The 18,639-nt window shown below is 41.3% G+C and overlaps 1 protein-coding gene across 1 annotated transcript; it reads right to left on the minus strand.

Moving 5' to 3' along the window:
* Positions 1–9,724: 9,724 nt before the first annotated feature.
* On the minus strand, positions 9,725–11,002 carry LOC146073273 (uncharacterized). The gene has a single exon (XM_083180455.1). It carries the CDS (start codon positions 11,000–11,002, stop codon positions 9,725–9,727), a length of 1,278 nt encoding a protein of 425 aa, XP_083036581.1.
* Positions 11,003–18,639: the final 7,637 nt, after the last annotated feature.

The following is an 18,639-nucleotide window of genomic DNA, read 5'->3' on the forward strand; positions in this document are numbered from 1 at the left end:
ACCTCTTGTTACTGTGTGTTATCTATATCTGTTTGTGGTGACAAATCAACTGATATTTTTGTTTCATGTGCGCAGTGTTTGGGTGATAGAAGTTCCCGTATCCTCACACTTTAATCATGATATATGTTACTAGTATGTTATTGCAACAATCTTAATGAATCATCATTCCTTGATTATATTTTACATACAAAAAACGGATATATATATAGCAAGGGAAATAAGTGTGCAAATTATTTAAAAACCTGTGAGCTGTGGATATTTGTTGATATTATCCACACTTAAAGGACTGTTTGAATGAAGTCCCAATTCCAATTTCTTTCTGCACCAAAGGATTTTCAATTATCCTGGCAGCTCTCGGTCACATGAATTTCACAGGTGTAGAATTGCTAGAGGAAGAGATGAGAGCGCTCCATTGTGCAATAACGTCAAAAACTTTTATTTAAGAACAAGATGTGTCTTCAATAAAAACAGGTATATCGTGACGTACCAAAATAGGCGGTATACCACCGCAGAGATTTCGCATAGATAGTGTTTACCCAAACACATATGTAGGAGAGGTTACACTACGGGCTTTCAGCGTCTCGACACGGCTGGATGGATGGACTGCAACGCCAGGCCACGCCCCTGGCGTTGCAGTCCATCCATCCAGCCGTGTCGAGACGCTGAAAGCCCGTAGTGTAACCTCTCCTACATATGTGTTTGGGTAAACACTATCTATGCGAAATCTCTGCGGTGGTATACCGCCTATTTTGGTACGTCACGATATACCTGTTTTTATTGAAGACACATCTTGTTCTTAAATAAAAGTTTTTGACGTTATTGCACAATGGAGCGCTCTCATCTCTTCCTCTAGCATACATATATATATGTAGAGTACATATGCCATGACCTGAAGCAATTTCTTATTAACAAGCAACGAAACGTTGTCCTTATAGGATGGCCTGAGAGTTTCAAGGATTCAAGATGCTTGGAGTACTGCTCCCCCCCCCCCTGCCCTCTATATATATATATATACACAAGTAACTAGCCAACATAACCATAATGTCGGCTCCCAAACAGGGCAAAACGTGAAGCTCCATGGGGCGCCATCTAGTGACTGCCAGCATGCACAACACTCCAATTCCCCATAAATGTGAGGAGCAGTATTATCCTTTTATTGTGTCAGATATATTATACAAATGATCCCACAGTATGATAGAGAATATATAGATATAGTCCATATGGTACTTATACATGATATGATAGAACTGATAAAGAACACATAGATATATATAATGTACATATTACTGATTATATATATTGTATCACATATGGTATTATACAGTATAATTATGTGACATGTAAATGATTCCTGCCCCTACATTACTGACTCATACAATTTAGATGAAAAATGATAAAGTCCCTTTAATATATTTATACATAGAATGTGAACTTTCATGAATTTGTATATTGATTTATGAATACTTAACTGCAATGTCACAAATAGAATAAGGCCATATTATTGTATTATATAGTAATAATAACTTATTATATATTGGTCAAATAAAATGTAATCACTAATAACAAGACAATATTCACAATAGAATAGTCAAATTGATTGTGTAATTATCAGCATAATCTTATGTATAATATAATTACCTTACTCTGGGGATCCTTCCTCTGTCTCTCTCTTACTCCTCCGTCCTCCCAGCTCTCCAACCTGTAACTGATCCAGCAGCTCCTCCATCATCTCCCAGTGGCCTGATACAGCCTATTTATAGTCACTCCTCCCCAGCTCTCCCCAGTAGTTCCCAGGATGCCCTGCGGGAATTCTTACACTGAGAGGTGACATGTAATTTAGGGGCCCATAACATTAGTATACAGTCATTCACCACAGCAGCTCCTCCTGCCCAGCTCCTTGTCTTGTAAATGAGGTGTAAATATTCCTATGGTCACTTATTACAATGGGAAATGCTAATTACACCCTGGCAGGGTAACACCTTGTATAGTAATTAGATCACAGCAGCCTCTGACGTCCTGTTATGTCACCAAAGGGACCTTTTGTTTAGGAGTCACCTATTGTCTGGCCAGAGTTTCAGCAGAAAGACTTGTTCTACATATCGTTAATAGAAGGAAAATCACTCTCTTTTTATTGGGACACACTTTTCAATGTATCTCCTCTATTCACATAATAGAAGATATTAATTGAACATAGTATTAGTGGCTATCGATATTAGGACATGTGATAAACCTAGGCAAGTTCTAGATTTTGTAACCAGTAAGGGATAGGAAGGGGAGTTATTCCCACCTATTGAAGGTTATACAAAAACTAAGCTTTTAAAAATCATATAATAAAATATTGCACATATACACACATATATAACTGTCACAGACATCAATGGTCAAATAATCCCATTCAGAGGTATAGTAACAAGTTTGTATATCCCAGTGAGGTGATGTAAAGCACACTGTTGTTTAGTACAAGCTAATTAATTATACTGATACTATGGGGGACATTTAGTAGGATGAGAGATTCATAAAGTGAGAGATTTGGGAGAAAACTCCAGTTATTTTAAAGCGGCAATCATTTACACTGCAAAACCAGTTTGATTTTACAGTGTAAATGATTGCCACTTTAAAAAACTATTGATTTCTTACCAAATCTCTCACTTTCTGAATTTCTCGTCCTATTACATTTCACCCCTATGTATCACTTAGTCTGCAAGTAAGATCTAAATATACGTAGTAAATAATCCAGTTAAACAGTTGCTGAATGGAAAGTGCCTGTAATTATAATCCTGTCAGCACTGGATACATATAGTTAGTTTCACAGTCTGTACAAACAGGGCCGTTTCTAGACAATTTAGCTCCCAGGGCGAAGAAATAAAAATGCGCCCCCCCCCCCCAATACATAGCATGGTATTATAGTAATTTCGCGCGCCGAAGGCGCGCGCCGAAATAGGGGGTGTGGCTTGATATTAAAAGGGGTGTGGCTTAATGTAAGGCGTGGTCTAGCAGGAAAACAATTACCTTATATCACACTTTTGCAACCTGCAAGACCAGACATTGGTTGCTGCAGGAATTGTTATTGTCCTCCCGCACTTAAGTTGGCTGGCTGAAGGCCACACAATGACCTAGTACGCCTCACAATGACAGGCTACTTAAATCATTATACACTATTTATCTGTGATGCCAATTACACATTACGCCGTACACTGTGATGACGATTACATATTACGCCGCACACCGTGATGACAATTACACATTACACCGCACACCAAGATGCCCATTAGACCACACACTGTGATGGCAATTACACAATACTCCCCACATCGTAATGCCCATTACACATTATGCCCCATGTGCCGCTGCCGCACAACCGATGCTGTTTACTAATATGCCCCCACAGTGCCAGATATGCCCCCACAGCGCCACAAATATATACCCCACAGTGCCACATATATGCCCCCACAGTGCCACACATATGCCCCCACAGTGACACAAATATATGCCCCCACAGTGACACAAATATATGCCCCCACAGTCCCACAAATATATGCCCCCACAGTGCCACACATATGCCCCCAGTGCCACAAATATATGCCCCCACAGTGCCACAATTATGCCCCACAGTGCCACACATATGCCCCACAGTGCCACACATATGCCCCACAGTGCCACACATATGCCCCACAGTGCCACAGATATATGCCCCCCAGTGCCACAGATATATGCCCCCAGTGCCACAGATATATGCCCCCAGTGCCACAGATATATGCCCCCCAGTGCCACAGATATATGCCCCCCAGTGTCACAAACATATGCCCCCAGTGCCACAGATATATGCCCCCAGTGCCACAGATATATGCCCCCAGTGCCACAGATATATGCCCCCCAGTGCCACAGATATATGCCCCCCAGTGTCACAAACATATGCCCCCAGTAACAAACTTACTTGGAGAGGGGAGGGGAGCGCATCGTGCTTCTCTCCTATCCCGCGCCCGAGCTCCTATTGGCTGACAGCGGCAGCCCAGTGACGTGGGCGAGGGGACGGAGAAACGCACGATGCGTTCCCCTCCCCTCTCCAGCGTGGAGTCGGGCGGCCGGGGAGACAGCGGCAGCGGCTGCGGCTGCGGGCGGGGGGGTTAGACTGCCGGGCGCCCTGGCTGTTTCAGAGGCGGACAAGCCGTGCGGCGCCCCGGGCTGCTGCACGGCTTGTCCGCCTCTAGAAACGGCCCTGTGTACAAAAGTGAAACACATAGATGTTAACAGTGATAATCTAATTAGGTATAAACAGTGTGTTTATAATACATCACATGTGGGCGGGTGGCAAAAGACAATGCTAAGAACACTTCAGCAATAGTAATAGTCTTATTTCATGTTTGAATGTTGCCTTCAGCCCGAGAGTAGTCACATGACTTGATAAAAGATCACACAATAAAGCCCCTTTCACATTGCAGTTTTAACACGGCATATTGCCGATTTCTAACTGCTTTAAAACGGTACCAGCTGCAATATGAAAGCTCCACAATCAATTTACCGGTTACAAAATACCGGTATTTTGAAACGTGTTAAAAGCAGGATCCTCCACGTTGTATCTGAAGGTACAAAAATCGTATTAAAACTGCAATATACCTTTACAACATGCAATATGAAAGGGGTTTAACTGGCTTTTGACCCATTTAAAAAAAAAACATTTACAAAAACGAGTTGAAAGCTGGTTTCACATTGCAAAAACCTGCTTTCAACCCGTTTTTGTAAACATGTCTTAAAACTGGTCAAAAGCCGGTTAAACCCCTTTCATATTGCATGTTGTAAAGGTATATTGCAGTTTCAATTTTCATTGCAGTTTCATTTTTTTACCTTCAGATTCAACCCGTTTCCCCCATAGAAAGCCATACAATGTTATTTAAAATGGTTTTTTTTTGCTGGTTTTAGTCAGTGGTGGGGCTGTTAAGGTGAAATAAGGTGAGATGTATGTATCAATATCTGTATGCACGTGCTAAAGCATAATGCCTGTAGAAAGGAGATATGGGGAGACAGAGAGGTACCTTTTTGATCTGGCTGATAACCCGTGTCGGAGTCTGCCTGAGTTACAGATGGAGCCAGGCTGCAAAGACAAGCCTGGCTCCATCTGTAGCTGCTGTGACATCCGCCGTGCATGGTGGTTAATGCGCCAGATGATTGTATCGCACAGGGGGCTTCCTCGGTGTCTGCGTTAGCATTTATAAGATGCAATGCTGGAGCCCAATAAAATGCAGAATTATAAATGCATATTCCAGTACAATTATTTTTCCAAATTTTGTGCTATGAATTGCAAGAATTTATTTTGTTAAAATAAATGATTATTCTGAATTGCAGGAAGGTATGATGGAAGGTCGACGTGGGTTAGGTCGACAGCGTCATTAGGTCAACACAAACATTAGGTCGATATGGGAAGGTCAACAGTCAAAACGTTGACATGGGGTTTGACTCTGGTTTTTGAGTTGACTTGTGCCGACAGGTGGTATTTCATGCCCTACCATCCACTAGGGCAGGGCTGGGCAACACCGGCCCTTCAGATGTTAATGAACTACACATCCCAGGATGCTTTGCATTAGTTTTGCTATGTGGCCATGCTGAAACTGATGCAAGGCATGCTGGGATGTGTAGTTCATCAACATCTGGAGGGCTGTTGTTGCCCAGCCCTGCACTAGGGTGTGGTGGGAGAATGGGGGCGTGGTTCTATGTTTCAGTGTCCATGTCGACTGTGTCGAAATTCGGGACAATTTAAAAAAAAACATGTCGACCTTTCGACCGGAGACCTTCTGCATGTCGACCTAATGCTTGTGCCGACCTAATGACCCTGTCGATCTAATCAATGTCAACCTTCAGTCATGGTGACATTCCTGCATGTCGACCTTAATGCATGTTGACATAATGCTTGTCGACCAATTTACTGTCTACCCAATGATCCCATTTCTAGGGATTTATAGGGTGGTTATAAGATGGCAATTCATATTTATTATTATAAACATTATTGCTCTCTGTGATATAAAATTGTATTATTATTTTAGACAATGCTTTTGTATGGTTCAAATATTAAATATTGTTGTTGAAATCTATATAACAATCACATAAAATAAAGTTAATTGATATCTAGAGAGTTATTTAGATGAAACTTTAAATATTCTTAATGGTTTCTCAATAGTGTTGGTCTGTTTGATTGATTTGGCACAATTATTTCTATTACATTTTTTAGCCTTTTAAATTAAAAAAGGTGACTGTAGTCTGCTGTAAGAAAATATATTTGACTGTTTATAAAACAGATTTTTTGCAGTTTGTGATATCTAAAAAAAATTATCTTGTGTATGTTTTTTTGCATCTTTTTGTGACCAGAACTAGCTTTAATATTGTGTCTTGTGTCTGTATGGAGACACTTGTGATGAATATAGTGTGTCATGTAATTAATTTTAATTTCAGAGTCATAATTTAAGAGTGCTTCTAATGTTGGTAATACTATCTATCCTCTGTTTAATGGACTGATTACATATATGTTATCTGATGTCGATTATCTTCCCCAATTCTTAACCTTAGTAAGTTTATAATCCATTTTTATCTATTTTTTTTTTTTTTTTTATTGTGACTATTTGATGCTCAAAGTGGGATAGAGTTATCTATATATCCTGTATATGGCATGAGAGGTAGAACAAGGTTTTGATCTTCCAATGTATCTCCTTATGGTCTCTCTTCCACTATTCAACAATAAATTTAAAACACAACTTGTGCAATGTAAAAGACATAAGGACCTTATCTAACCCTTTACCTAATAGACAAATGATCAGCATCTATCACCCAGAACACTTCCTTCTGGCCCCAAATCTCTGATTTACTATATAACCAACTCCTAGTACACACTTGTTTTCCCAAATTAAGGTCATCCATCTCTGCTTGGACCAGACCAGGACCAGTATGGATGCAGTTTCTATTGGGACTCCGATATTGGCATTGGGACTGTTATCATTATACAGGTCGAGTATCCCGTATCCGAATATCCGTTATCCGAATTATTCCGAAATACGGACATTCCAGAAAGTGAAAAAAAAATTTTTTTTTGCTAAAAACTCACTGGGGACATTTGTAACAGCATCACTGGGGACATGATATGTAACTGCCACTATATATGTGCAAGACAATGATTGCTTGGCATTCAAATTCAGTGCTGAGATAGTACACACATTTTGTTTCACGTTTTGAAACCTTGTTTTTTGAACAATTAAAATATATTTGTGTGTATTTTATGTGGTAATAAAATATATTTGTGTGTATATTATGTGTTTATACAGCATACATGCAAGATACTTCAAAATACATCATTGAAATATTAAAATATTCCGAAATACGGAATAATCCGTTATCCAAAATTCTCCTGGTCCCGAGCATTTTGGATACGGGATACTCAACCTGTATATAATTATAGGATCGACCATCATTTACATCACAAACATCACTAAACTTATCCCCACGTGGTTAGATACTGTAACAACATATGCTTGGACTGTGCTTCTAGGAGTCAGACACCATCGGTTGTCCCATAAAATCGGCCTGGTGAGAATCACATGGACAAGCAGAGACATTTCCTAATATACATCTGTGTGCAGGAACCTGTGTGTCATTTTATCCCATCTGTTGTTTTAATACTTGTTTTAATAAAAACTATTTATATATGATTTACAGGCAATCTATCAGTGTCTGAATTACAGGGTAGCAGCCCCTCTATTGTCTGTATCACTGGGTGATCACATGTTGTAATATCATGTATATCTTTCCTCCTGTTGTCGGCCATGGATCAGACTATGGAACAGGAGCGTCCATGTACTATCAGTGACAGCAGTAGCGCTGATTCCAATTATAATATTTTTTAAAAAAAATCTGTGGGGAAGTGTAATATAGGACAATACAGGATCAGTGTTGGATAATCTCATAGAAGCCCTAAGCTCTACCTATAAGTAGTCAGGTGATGGTGAGATGTCTGATGATTATACTCATTGGAGCCCTGAAAGCCAAGAATCTCCTGTTTTATATGGGACTGGTCTTGCTGGTATATAATGCCATAGGCCATATACCATGCTGTGCTACTTATGGCGGGACAAATGCCATAGGCAGGCTAGATGATGGTGGCACCATCTGTATCTCCCCTGGTCCCATCGTCTAATATGTAGAACAATGTACAAAAGGATTTAATACTTATAAAATATATTAGATCAGCAGCCAAAAACAGAATCATATCATTTATAAGGATCAGTATTTATTCAACAACAAGTATTATGGGGATAACTGTCAGTAACATAAATAGTAGTTACTGATATTGTTTGATTATAGTCACTAAGTCATTTTAATTAAGTTCTTGATCATAAACATGGTAAACAATGTGTTATCAATAGGATTTTATTCATAACATGGTGTAAAAACAAAATATGTGCTGTTACCCACAGCAACCAGATATCAGCTTTAATCACCTAGTGCCATCAAGCAAACAGCTGTATAATCATTGATTACTACGGGATACAGGGGACTGATGTCTTAGTTGCACCATTATACAATATAATACATAGTATATGAATCAGAGGGAGGTAAGACAGCAATAGGAATGTATGAGGGACAGAATAAGGAGGTATAATAGGGACTGGGAGGAGCTGCTGGGACTCTGTAATGGATATACAGCTCTTTCCTGTACTAGCCCCAGCACCAGTGTGAGCAGAACAGCTGTATATTACAGGGCACAGTAATGGCAGCCACATCGTCATTGTCTGTTATACTGCAGCTCTATTTCCTAACAGAGAGATTATCCCAAGGGAAAAGCAGCCCCCAGCTTACTGGTCACAGCTCTCCTGTCTTTAGCAAGATGGATTTATATCAACGTATTGCCATATTCATACTGTAACATTAAAGTTACCTTCCTGAAACACATAATGTGGTGATACAACTTACTATTGATTCGCATGCAACATTCAGACCCTCAGAGTGACTATGTATGTGAGTAATAAGGTTGATCTCTTCAGTAAAACACTTGCTGCACTCAGAGCATGTATATGGCTGATCCCCTGTGTGACTCATTGGATGTATAACAAGTTTTTGTGGTTTATTTTAGTTGCTTCCACCAGACTCCACATGAGAATGCCGGGCTGCTCACCCCAACTTACAGTAGGTGTTCCTACACACAGGCTGTGAATGGATGTTTCATAGACTTCCATTCGCAGGATGCAGGGGAACACCCATATCATTCGATGGTCAGCAACCTTCGAATGATGTGGAAGGCACACGCACATCTGCTTAGAGCAACCTTAGATATGTGTGAGAATTCAGAAGGAAGTGGGCGGGCAGCTGACAACCGGTGATGTCATCTGCCCGCCCCTGTACCCGCATCATCGGCCCATTAGCATGATAATGCCCAGTGTTATTTAGGGATCACCCATTAAGTGCTGGGTGTTCCCATATGCAAATGGTCCGGTCCACCGCCACCTGCCCCCCCTGCCCTCAAGGTTGTGTGTGTGCACCCATTGAACAGTCCCCTACAGATGACAATGCACATGTACAGACACATAACATCAGAGCCGCCCGGATCTGCTGTAAAATTTCATCTTATGCTGTGACAATAGCCCAACATTGGACCCCTTGTGAACGAAGGGGTCCGAACGAACAGACATGAATAAGGTCCCTTGTTTCTTAGTGAAACACTTGTTACGTTTAGAACATTAATGTGTTTTTATCCAGTGTGAATCCTCTGATGAAGAAGAAGATTTCTCTTGTCTGTAAAACACTTTCTGCATTCAATGCATTGAAATGGCTTCTCTCCTGTGTGACTCCTCTGATGTTCAGAAAGATGTGATTTCTGGGAAAAACATTTGCTACATTCGGAGCATTTATATGGTTTCTCTCCTGTGTGAATCCTCTGATGTCTGCGAAGATGTGATTTACGTATAAAGCATTTGTCACACTCAGAGCACAGATGTGGTCTCTCTCCTGTGTGACTCCTCTGATGGATGAGAAGATCTGATTTATATGTAAAGCTTTTGTCACACTCAGAGCACAGATGTGGTCTCTCTCCTGTGTGACTCCTCTGATGGATGAGAAGCTCTGATTTACATGTAAAGCATTTGTCACACTCAGAGCACATATGTGGTCTCTCTCCTGTGTGAATCCTCTGATGTCTGAGAAGATGTGATTTACGTGTAAAGCATTTGTCACACTCAGAGCACAGATGTGTTCTCTCTTCTGTGTGACTCCTCTGATGGCTAAGAAGAGATGATTTACATGTAAAGCCTTTGTTACACTCAGAGCAGATATGTGGTCTCTCTCCTGTGTGACTCCTCTGATGGATGAGAAGATGTGATTTACATGTAAAGCGTTTGTCACACTCAGAGCACAGATATGGTCTCTCTCCTGTGTGACTCCTCTGATGGATGAGAAGCTGTGATTTACGTGTAAAGCATTTGTCACACTCAGAGCACAGATATGGTCTCTCTCCTGTGTGACTCCTCTGATGGATGAGAAGATGTGATTTACGTGTAAAGCATTTGTCACACTCAGAGCACAGATGTGGTCTCTCTCCTGTGTGACTCTTTTGATGTATGAGAAGCTGTGATTTATATGTAAAGCATTTGTCACACTCAGAGCACAGATGTGGTCTCTCTCCTGTGTGACTCCTCTGATGTGTGAGAAGAGATGTTTTACATGTAAAGCATTTGTCACACTCAGAGCACAGATATGGTCTCTCTCCTTTGTGCCTCCTCTGATGGATGAGAAGATTTGATTTACGTGTAAAGCATTTGTCACACTCAGAGCACAGATGTGGTCTCTCTCCTGTGTGACTTCTGTGATGTGTGAGTAGCTGTGATTTACGTGTAAAGCATTTGTCACACTCAGAGCACAGATATGGTCTCTCTCCTGTGTGACTCCTCTGATGTGTGAGAAGCTGTGATTTATATGTAAAGCGTTTGTCACACTCAGAGCACAGATGTGGTTTCTCTCCTGTCAGACTCATCCTGTATTAGATAAGATACAAATTAGCTGTGGAAGGTTTCTCCCATGCAGAAAATGAGAATGTCTTTAGTGAATCCTCCAGAGCTGTATAGAAGAACACTATCTATAGTTGGCTTGATCAGAGAATAATGTCCTTTTAACAATGATGTTATGAGGCAGGGGGGTGCCCGGGGAGTCCCTTTGAGCGCGGCTTCTTTTTGACGAATGTCTGTCTAGATATTTTTTTACTATATATCTAATAAAAGCTAATTTTTAAACGCCTAATAATTCATTTGGAAGGAGAACATTCCTTCTCCACTACTCTGTTCAACTAGCATTCTTTCACTGTACTCCATATTTTTGAGCTAGCAGCCCAAATCCCACCTACATTTTCTTATTTGACTACCCTATATATTTTAAATTTATAGATTACTTGACGTAATCATTATACTAAGAGTGCCCCAACACCAAAGAGAGTCGTTCCTTCTTTTTCTTTCCAATTGTATTTACTCTCTAGGGTGCACCTCCACATCTGTGACTCTTTAGGGAACCGCCTGTTCTCATAATTATAATTCTACTGTGGACTGTTATCATTAATTTGTCATATCAAAACTACCACACTTACCTGTGCACTGGCCCGTCTCCCTCTCCCCCTTCCCCTTAACGTCACGTAAAATTACCCCCTGTCATATGTTGTAGGGAATATTTCCCAAGACTCTCTGTTGTTTATACCACGTGGAATATTTTAGAGTATCTGCTATTCTACACTGGAATTCCCTTGGTAGAGTGGAAACATAACCTTCCTACATATCAAATACACCGGGTGCTAAGTGTTCTTCATTCAGAGAAGTTTCTATCCAATCCCAGACAGATATTGGGCCCAGGATTATAGTCTATAAAGTGCAATTTGTCATAAACAAAGTTCCCATTTCCCATGCAGCAATGTATAGATTGAGTAGTGTGGCCAGTGCCGCTGACTGTCTGAGAAAGGGGAGGGGCCCTGTCTATTATGTCAGTCCGGGGTCCCACATATTCTGATGGCAGCCCTGATCCTAATGATTGGCCATCAGCTGGGAATGGAATATAAATGACTATGTGATCTAATGAGAAATTCCTAATCAAAAGCCAAAATTGACATAGTAATGGGCAAATATAGAAGCAATGGAGGAACTATATATTCTACAAGGACTGGCTATTTGGGCCACTACCTGTATATTGTTTCTGTGCTTACATTACCTCTTGTTCCTGTGTCAGTTTGTGGTGAAAAATAAACTGAGTGAATGTCTGGGTGATAGAAGCAGGGGCAAATGCAGGATTTTCAGAAGGAGGTTTCCAGAGGGGCGGAGCAAATCACGGAGATGGACAATTAGGTGACCCAGTATATGGCGGGTCAGTTAAAGTATAATAGATAGACCAAATGTATGTAAATAATAGTAATAATAATAAAAATAATTTTTTATATATATATATATATATATATATATATGTATATATACACACACACATACATACATACATATTCATACATATATATATATATATATATATATATATATATATATATATATACATACAGGGGTCTCAACAGCAGTGTAGGCCCCTGGCCATGGCGATGTATTTGGGCCCCTACCAATCCTCCAGTGGTAGGGGTGGGGGAAGCTTTGATGTCCCGTGGGTGGTAGGGGGTATTATATCAACCGCTCAGCATGTAGGGCCTGGATCAGTAATTACCACTAATTATCCCTTTACTGCACAGATTGTGGGAGATGGGGTGGGAGAAGGGAGCATTGGGCTGAATGAAGGGGCCCTGATACATAACTTCTAGAGTGGTAGAGGATGTTTAATATGTAGAGGAGGGGTGTATAGTTGAGTGGGCTTATTATTCATAATTTTCTGGTGGGAGGACAGCTTGCTTGACTGCAGATATCTCCAGTTCCTGGAAATAGATTTCTTAGATTTTAATGGAATTAAAAACTATAGAATCCCATCTACCAAATGGTTCTCGGGAATAGGGGATCAGAATTCAGGAGGCAGAGCAATCTGTCAACGAGGATATAAAACTACATACCAGGCGTGTGGAGCTAGAGCAGTAACCAGCTGCTGGAAGACTGATATCTCTGATTCTGGGAACAGTAGAGACAAGCTACTAGTGTCTTTCGAAGGGGGAGAGTCCCAGCTTTTGGAAAATACTCTCAGATTCAATTTTTCAAAGGAACAAATAAAGATTCCTGGTATCACCAGCAGTAGTGTTCTCCTCTGTATCCAATGTGAAAGAAACAGAGGAGAACACTACTGCTGGTGATACCAGGAATCTTTTATTTGTTCCTTTGAAAAATTGAATTTAATCTCTAAGGACCATAAAATGATCTATCCATTGGAGAAAAATTTTGAAAAATACTTAATTGAGGTCGCGATCTTGAACATATATATATAAGTGGAGACATACTGGCCATACTAATTCCATATTTATGCCAGAAATCAAACAATTAATTGATATTCTTCAGTCTTTTCTTAAAGAAGAGTGAAAATGGATCAGTAAACAGACCTCATAGTAAAGTTAGAGCACACCCAGTGGAGAGCTCATTCATTCCTGAGCCACTAACAATAATTCCAATACTGACAATTATCCATTGTTGAAATAAGGAGAAACCCCTATACAGATCAATAATGATATTTTTAAAGCACCCCTGATGAAGTCTCGTAGTGAGACAAAACGCGTCAGGATTTTGTACATCACTATCTAAAAGAAAATCCTATGTTAAGAAACTATTGTGTGATGTTTTGAGATAGGAAAGACAATTATAATTACTGTGCGCTATATAGCACTATTATGGTCGTAATATATATATATATATATATATATATATATATATATATATATATATATATTGTAAGACAGTGACAGGGAAAGTCATAGATGGCAGGTACTTTTCCCCTAGAATCCTGTCTTATGGCATATAGACTGCAGGCTATTTCAATCTGTGTGGTAAGCTCCAGCTTACAAAGGGTGTTCTGTCCTGGGCTGGTAATCAGGAGAGCACCTGATTCTTTTAAAAAGGAGTCAGCCCTTTCCATAGAGGCTCTCTCTCTCTCCCTGGGTGCTGGAGGCAGTAAGCTGCTGCTAGAGAGAGACAAGGCTGTAAGTACTGCATTACTTGGTCTATATCTGCTGTGTGTGTCCAGTGTCACATAGTGTGGCCCTGGTATAGAGAGGGACGTTTATTCTGTTTAGTTAGAGCTCAGACGAGCAGGTTTTTGTTTTCTGTTTTGCCTGAAGTGTAAAGGCTGTTGTTAGTTTCTTGCTCTGAGTGCTGCAATAAAACTCAGGCAAGCCCTGTTTTGGACCCAAGCCGTGATGTCACTGTCTAAGTCTGTGCCAAATCCTCACCTGTGCCTACCCGTTTGATGCTAAAACCCCACATATGGTGGAGAATGCGAGCAAGCATCTCACTTAAAGAGACATACATCGAACTATAGGACTTTTGCTACAGCAAGCTGGAAGTTGTTGCTAAAGGCAACCAGCCACAAGTGAGTGTCTGGAGTGCACTGATACTTGCATGTCCTGGCTGAAGGCTGCTGTAACACTGCAACAGGAGACTGTTAAAATGGAGGACCTTTTAAAACACTTGGTGCAGGCAAACGCATGTCAGCAAAAGGTGCATGAGGAGGCCATGCGTGCCCAGGCTGAAACCAATGTCTTGCTGCTTGAATCCAACAGACTAGCCTTAAAGGAACAGCAGCAAATTAATCTGCAATTACAAGAGCAAATACAGAATGTGGCTAAGAGTGTGGCGCAGAGTGTGCAAACACCCCAACCCTTGCTTCCAACCACACGGGCTGCAGTACAGAAATCTCTGCAAAAGATGACTCTCACGGATGATGTAGAGGCCTTTCTTGCGGTGTTTGAACGTGTAGCAGAGCGTGAACAGTTACCCATGGATCAATGGGCAGGTGTGGTAGCACCTTTTCTAACTGGAGAACCACAAAAGGCGTATTTTGATCTGAGTGAGCAGGATGCTAACGACTACGCGAAACTCAAGGGAGAGATCCTTGCTCGCTTAGGCGTAAACATGAGTGTGCGTGCCCGGAAGGTGCATAACTGGACTTTTTCTGAACAGTTACCTGCGCGGTCCCAAATGTATGACCTGGTCCACCTGGTAAAGAAATGGCTACAGCCAGAGGAGTCTACACCAGCGCAGATCATGGAGAGAGTCGTGCTGGACAAGTATCGTTGTTCCTTACCTCCAAAGGTTCAGCGCTGGGTCGGTCAGGGCGACCCTAATGATGCCGAGGGGCTTGTCAACTTGGTTGAGAGGTACAGAGCTACTGAAAATCTACTCCAAGAAGTGCCTCCTGGACATTCCACCCTCAAGAACAGCAAAGCGGCCGGATCATCTGGTAAGACTGTTCCGTTTACTAGAGGGGTGAATAATGTTGTAAAGGGAGGTGGCCTAGATGGGGAACAAACAGTGGAGAGGCGTTCCCAAGGGACAGTAGGGTCCAAACCTGGGCCGCAAAAAGACTGGGGCCGCATACAGTGTTGGCGTTGTCATGAACCTGGGCATATTGCTGCCAATTGCCCCTTTACTTCTGAGCCAATGGAGTGTGATACAGCCTGGCGAAGCTCTTTATATGCACGTTCTGTTTTCTCTGCTGAGACTGTGTCAGAAACTGGACAGCAAATATGTCATGTAAAGGTGGATGGTTATCCCGGGAGGGCTCTTCTGGACTCTGGGAGTGTAGTTACTCTCATCCATGCCAGCTTGGTAGACCCTGGGACACTCACAGGACGTTACATAGGGGTCTTGTGCATACATGGGGACACCAAGGAGTATCCCACAGCTTTAGTCCAGCTAAAGAGTACTTGTGGAACTGTGTCCCATGAAGTGGGCGTGGTAAAGACCCTGATGCATAGTGTGATCCGGGGAAGAGACTTCCCATTGTTCTGGGACTTGTGGAAACAGAATGTACACTGCACTAGAAATGCTGTTAATAATGAGAATGTGTGCCCTGTGATTAGTCCTGAGCCTTTTGATCAGGATACTGAGGTTCAAACGGTAGGGGTGACCACTATTGAATCTGACCGTTTTCCCCTAGCTGTTCTTGCAGGTGAAGCTGAGGAGCAGGAAGAAGCATGTGACATGCCTGAGCTAGAGATGTCACGTGATAATTTTGGGACTGCTCAACTTAGAGATCCCACCTTATTAAGAGCTAGGGAAAATCCTAAAGTCATAAATGGTGAGCCCCAATACCCCAATGCTGACAAAGAGTTAGTACAAAGGAATTATGATGTGTTCTCAGAACTTCCAGGGCGCACCACAGCCATAAAACATGACATTGTCACCGAACCTGGAGTTCGGGTACGCTTAAAACCCTATCGAGTTCCAGAAGCGCGTAGACAGGCCATATCTGGGGAGGTCCAAAAACGTTACCTGGGGTATGTTATCGGGAGAGGTATAATAAAGCCACAAATAAATAAAGTGGAGGCTATCCAAGACTGGCCTCGTCCTTCGACAAAAAAACAAGTCAGGGCTTTTTTGGGAATTCTGGGGTATTACCGTAGGTTCATTCCCCAGTTTGCAACCATGGCAGCGCCCCTAACCGATCTTACCAAAGGAGGTAGGGCAGTTATGGTCAGCTGGAACCCAGAGGCTGAAAGGGCATTCCAAGAATTAAAAGTGGCCCTTTGTAATCAACCAGTCCTGATCACTCCAGATTTTAAAAAAGAGTTTGTCGTACAGACTGATGCTTCTGATGTGGGACTAGGTGCTGTCCTCTCCCAAGAAGTTGGTGGAGAGGAACACCCGGTAACATATTTGAGCAGGAAGCTCACACCTGCGGAGAGAAACTACAGTATAGTCGAGCGGGAGTGCTTAGCAATCAAGTGGGCCCTTGAATCCCTAAAGTACTATCTCTTAGGACGCTCCTTTAGATTAATCACTGACCACTCCCCACTTACATGGATGTACCAAGCCAAAGAGAGAAATGCAAGGGTCATGAGATGGTTTCTCAATTTGCAAAATTTCAAATTTACAGTGGAACACAGAGCAGGAAGGCTTCAGGGTAATGCCGATGCCCTATCCCGAACATACTGCCAGTTGGCAGACAGTGTCCGACCCCACAGGTTCGAACAGAGGGGGAGGGTATGTAAGACAGTGACAGGGAAAGTCATAGATGGCAGGTACTTTTCCCCTAGAATCCTGTCTTATGGCATATAGACTGCAGGCTATTTCAATCTGTGTGGTAAGCTCCAGCTTACAAAGGGTGTTCTGTCCTGGGCTGGTAATCAGGAGAGCACCTGATTCTTTTAAAAAGGAGTCAGCCCTTTCCATAGAGGCTCTCTCTCTCTCCCTGGGTGCTGGAGGCAGTAAGCTGCTGCTAGAGAGAGACAAGGCTGTAAGTACTGCATTACTTGGTCTATATCTGCTGTGTGTGTCCAGTGTCACATAGTGTGGCCCTGGTATAGAGAGGGACGTTTATTCTGTTTAGTTAGAGCTCAGACGAGCAGGTTTTTGTTTTCTGTTTTGCCTGAAGTGTAAAGGCTGTTGTTAGTTTCTTGCTCTGAGTGCTGCAATAAAACTCAGGCAAGCCCTGTTTTGGACCCAAGCCGTGATGTCACTGTCTAAGTCTGTGCCAAATCCTCACCTGTGCCTACCCGTTTGATGCTAAAACCCCACAATATATATATATATATATAAAGAAAAGGGGTGATTGGAGTGCGCAACCTATTGTCTCTATGGTCACATATATATATATAACATGTACCACCCAGTTCATCCAATCAGTACTCAGAAGTCCTTTCTGAAGGTGATTTCTGTATGTCCAATATTGAATTTGTTCACAGTAATCATGCAATTTTCATTTTTGAAAAAAATCTTTTTATTTCAAAAAGCAACCCGACGCGTTTCGTCTTTACGACTTCATCAGGGGTACAACTGGGAATGGTACAGAAAGAAAGAGGGGTACTTTTAAGTACATAAAAAAGTTTTTGTTAAAATTTAACAAATAAAATAATTATTATATTACATACCCGATGTATAATCATATGAATGATAATCCATACAGTAAGTATTGCAGATTAACGTGGATTTTAATATATCTGGAATGGTTAAAAGATATACGTATAATTAAAATAAGTTACTAAAAAAAGTTTACTGAAAAAAGGGGGGGGGAGAGAGCTAGCTAGAAAAAAGGGTTTCTTTCACTTACCAATATGGTATTGTGGGTATAGCCAACCTTTTACAAAAAGTTGGGTATTCAAAGTTGGTGGGTGATTAATCGGTCACCAGTTTGGATCTGTTTTAGATCAGTTGGATATTCAAAATTTGGAGGGTGATTAATCGGTCACCAGTTTGGATCTGTTTTAGGATAATGATTACCATTAGCAATTTATTTGTACTTTATATAAAATAATTGAAAAATATATTAAGAAGGTTCCCCTTATTTACATCAAATAGAGAGAGGCTCTATATAATTAATTACATTTAAAAAATGAATGAGGTTTCTTTTCACTCACCAATATAGTATTGTGGGTATAGCCAACCTTTTACAGATAGTTGGGTATTCGATAATTGGTGGGTGATCGATCGGTCACCGGCTTGGATCTGTTTTAGGATAATGATTACCATTAGTAATCAATCTATACATTATAATAAAATA

Source organism: Crinia signifera, chromosome 4 (genome assembly GCF_055691185.1).
Source record: "Crinia signifera chromosome 4, ASM5569118v1, whole genome shotgun sequence".
NCBI lineage: Eukaryota > Metazoa > Chordata > Amphibia > Anura > Myobatrachidae > Crinia > Crinia signifera.

Bases quoted from the DNA above. Each gene is read 5' to 3' on its own strand.
- LOC146073273 (XM_083180455.1), bottom strand. From the start codon at position 11,002: ATGAGTCTGACAGGAGAGAAACCACATCTGTGCTCTGAGTGTGACAAA.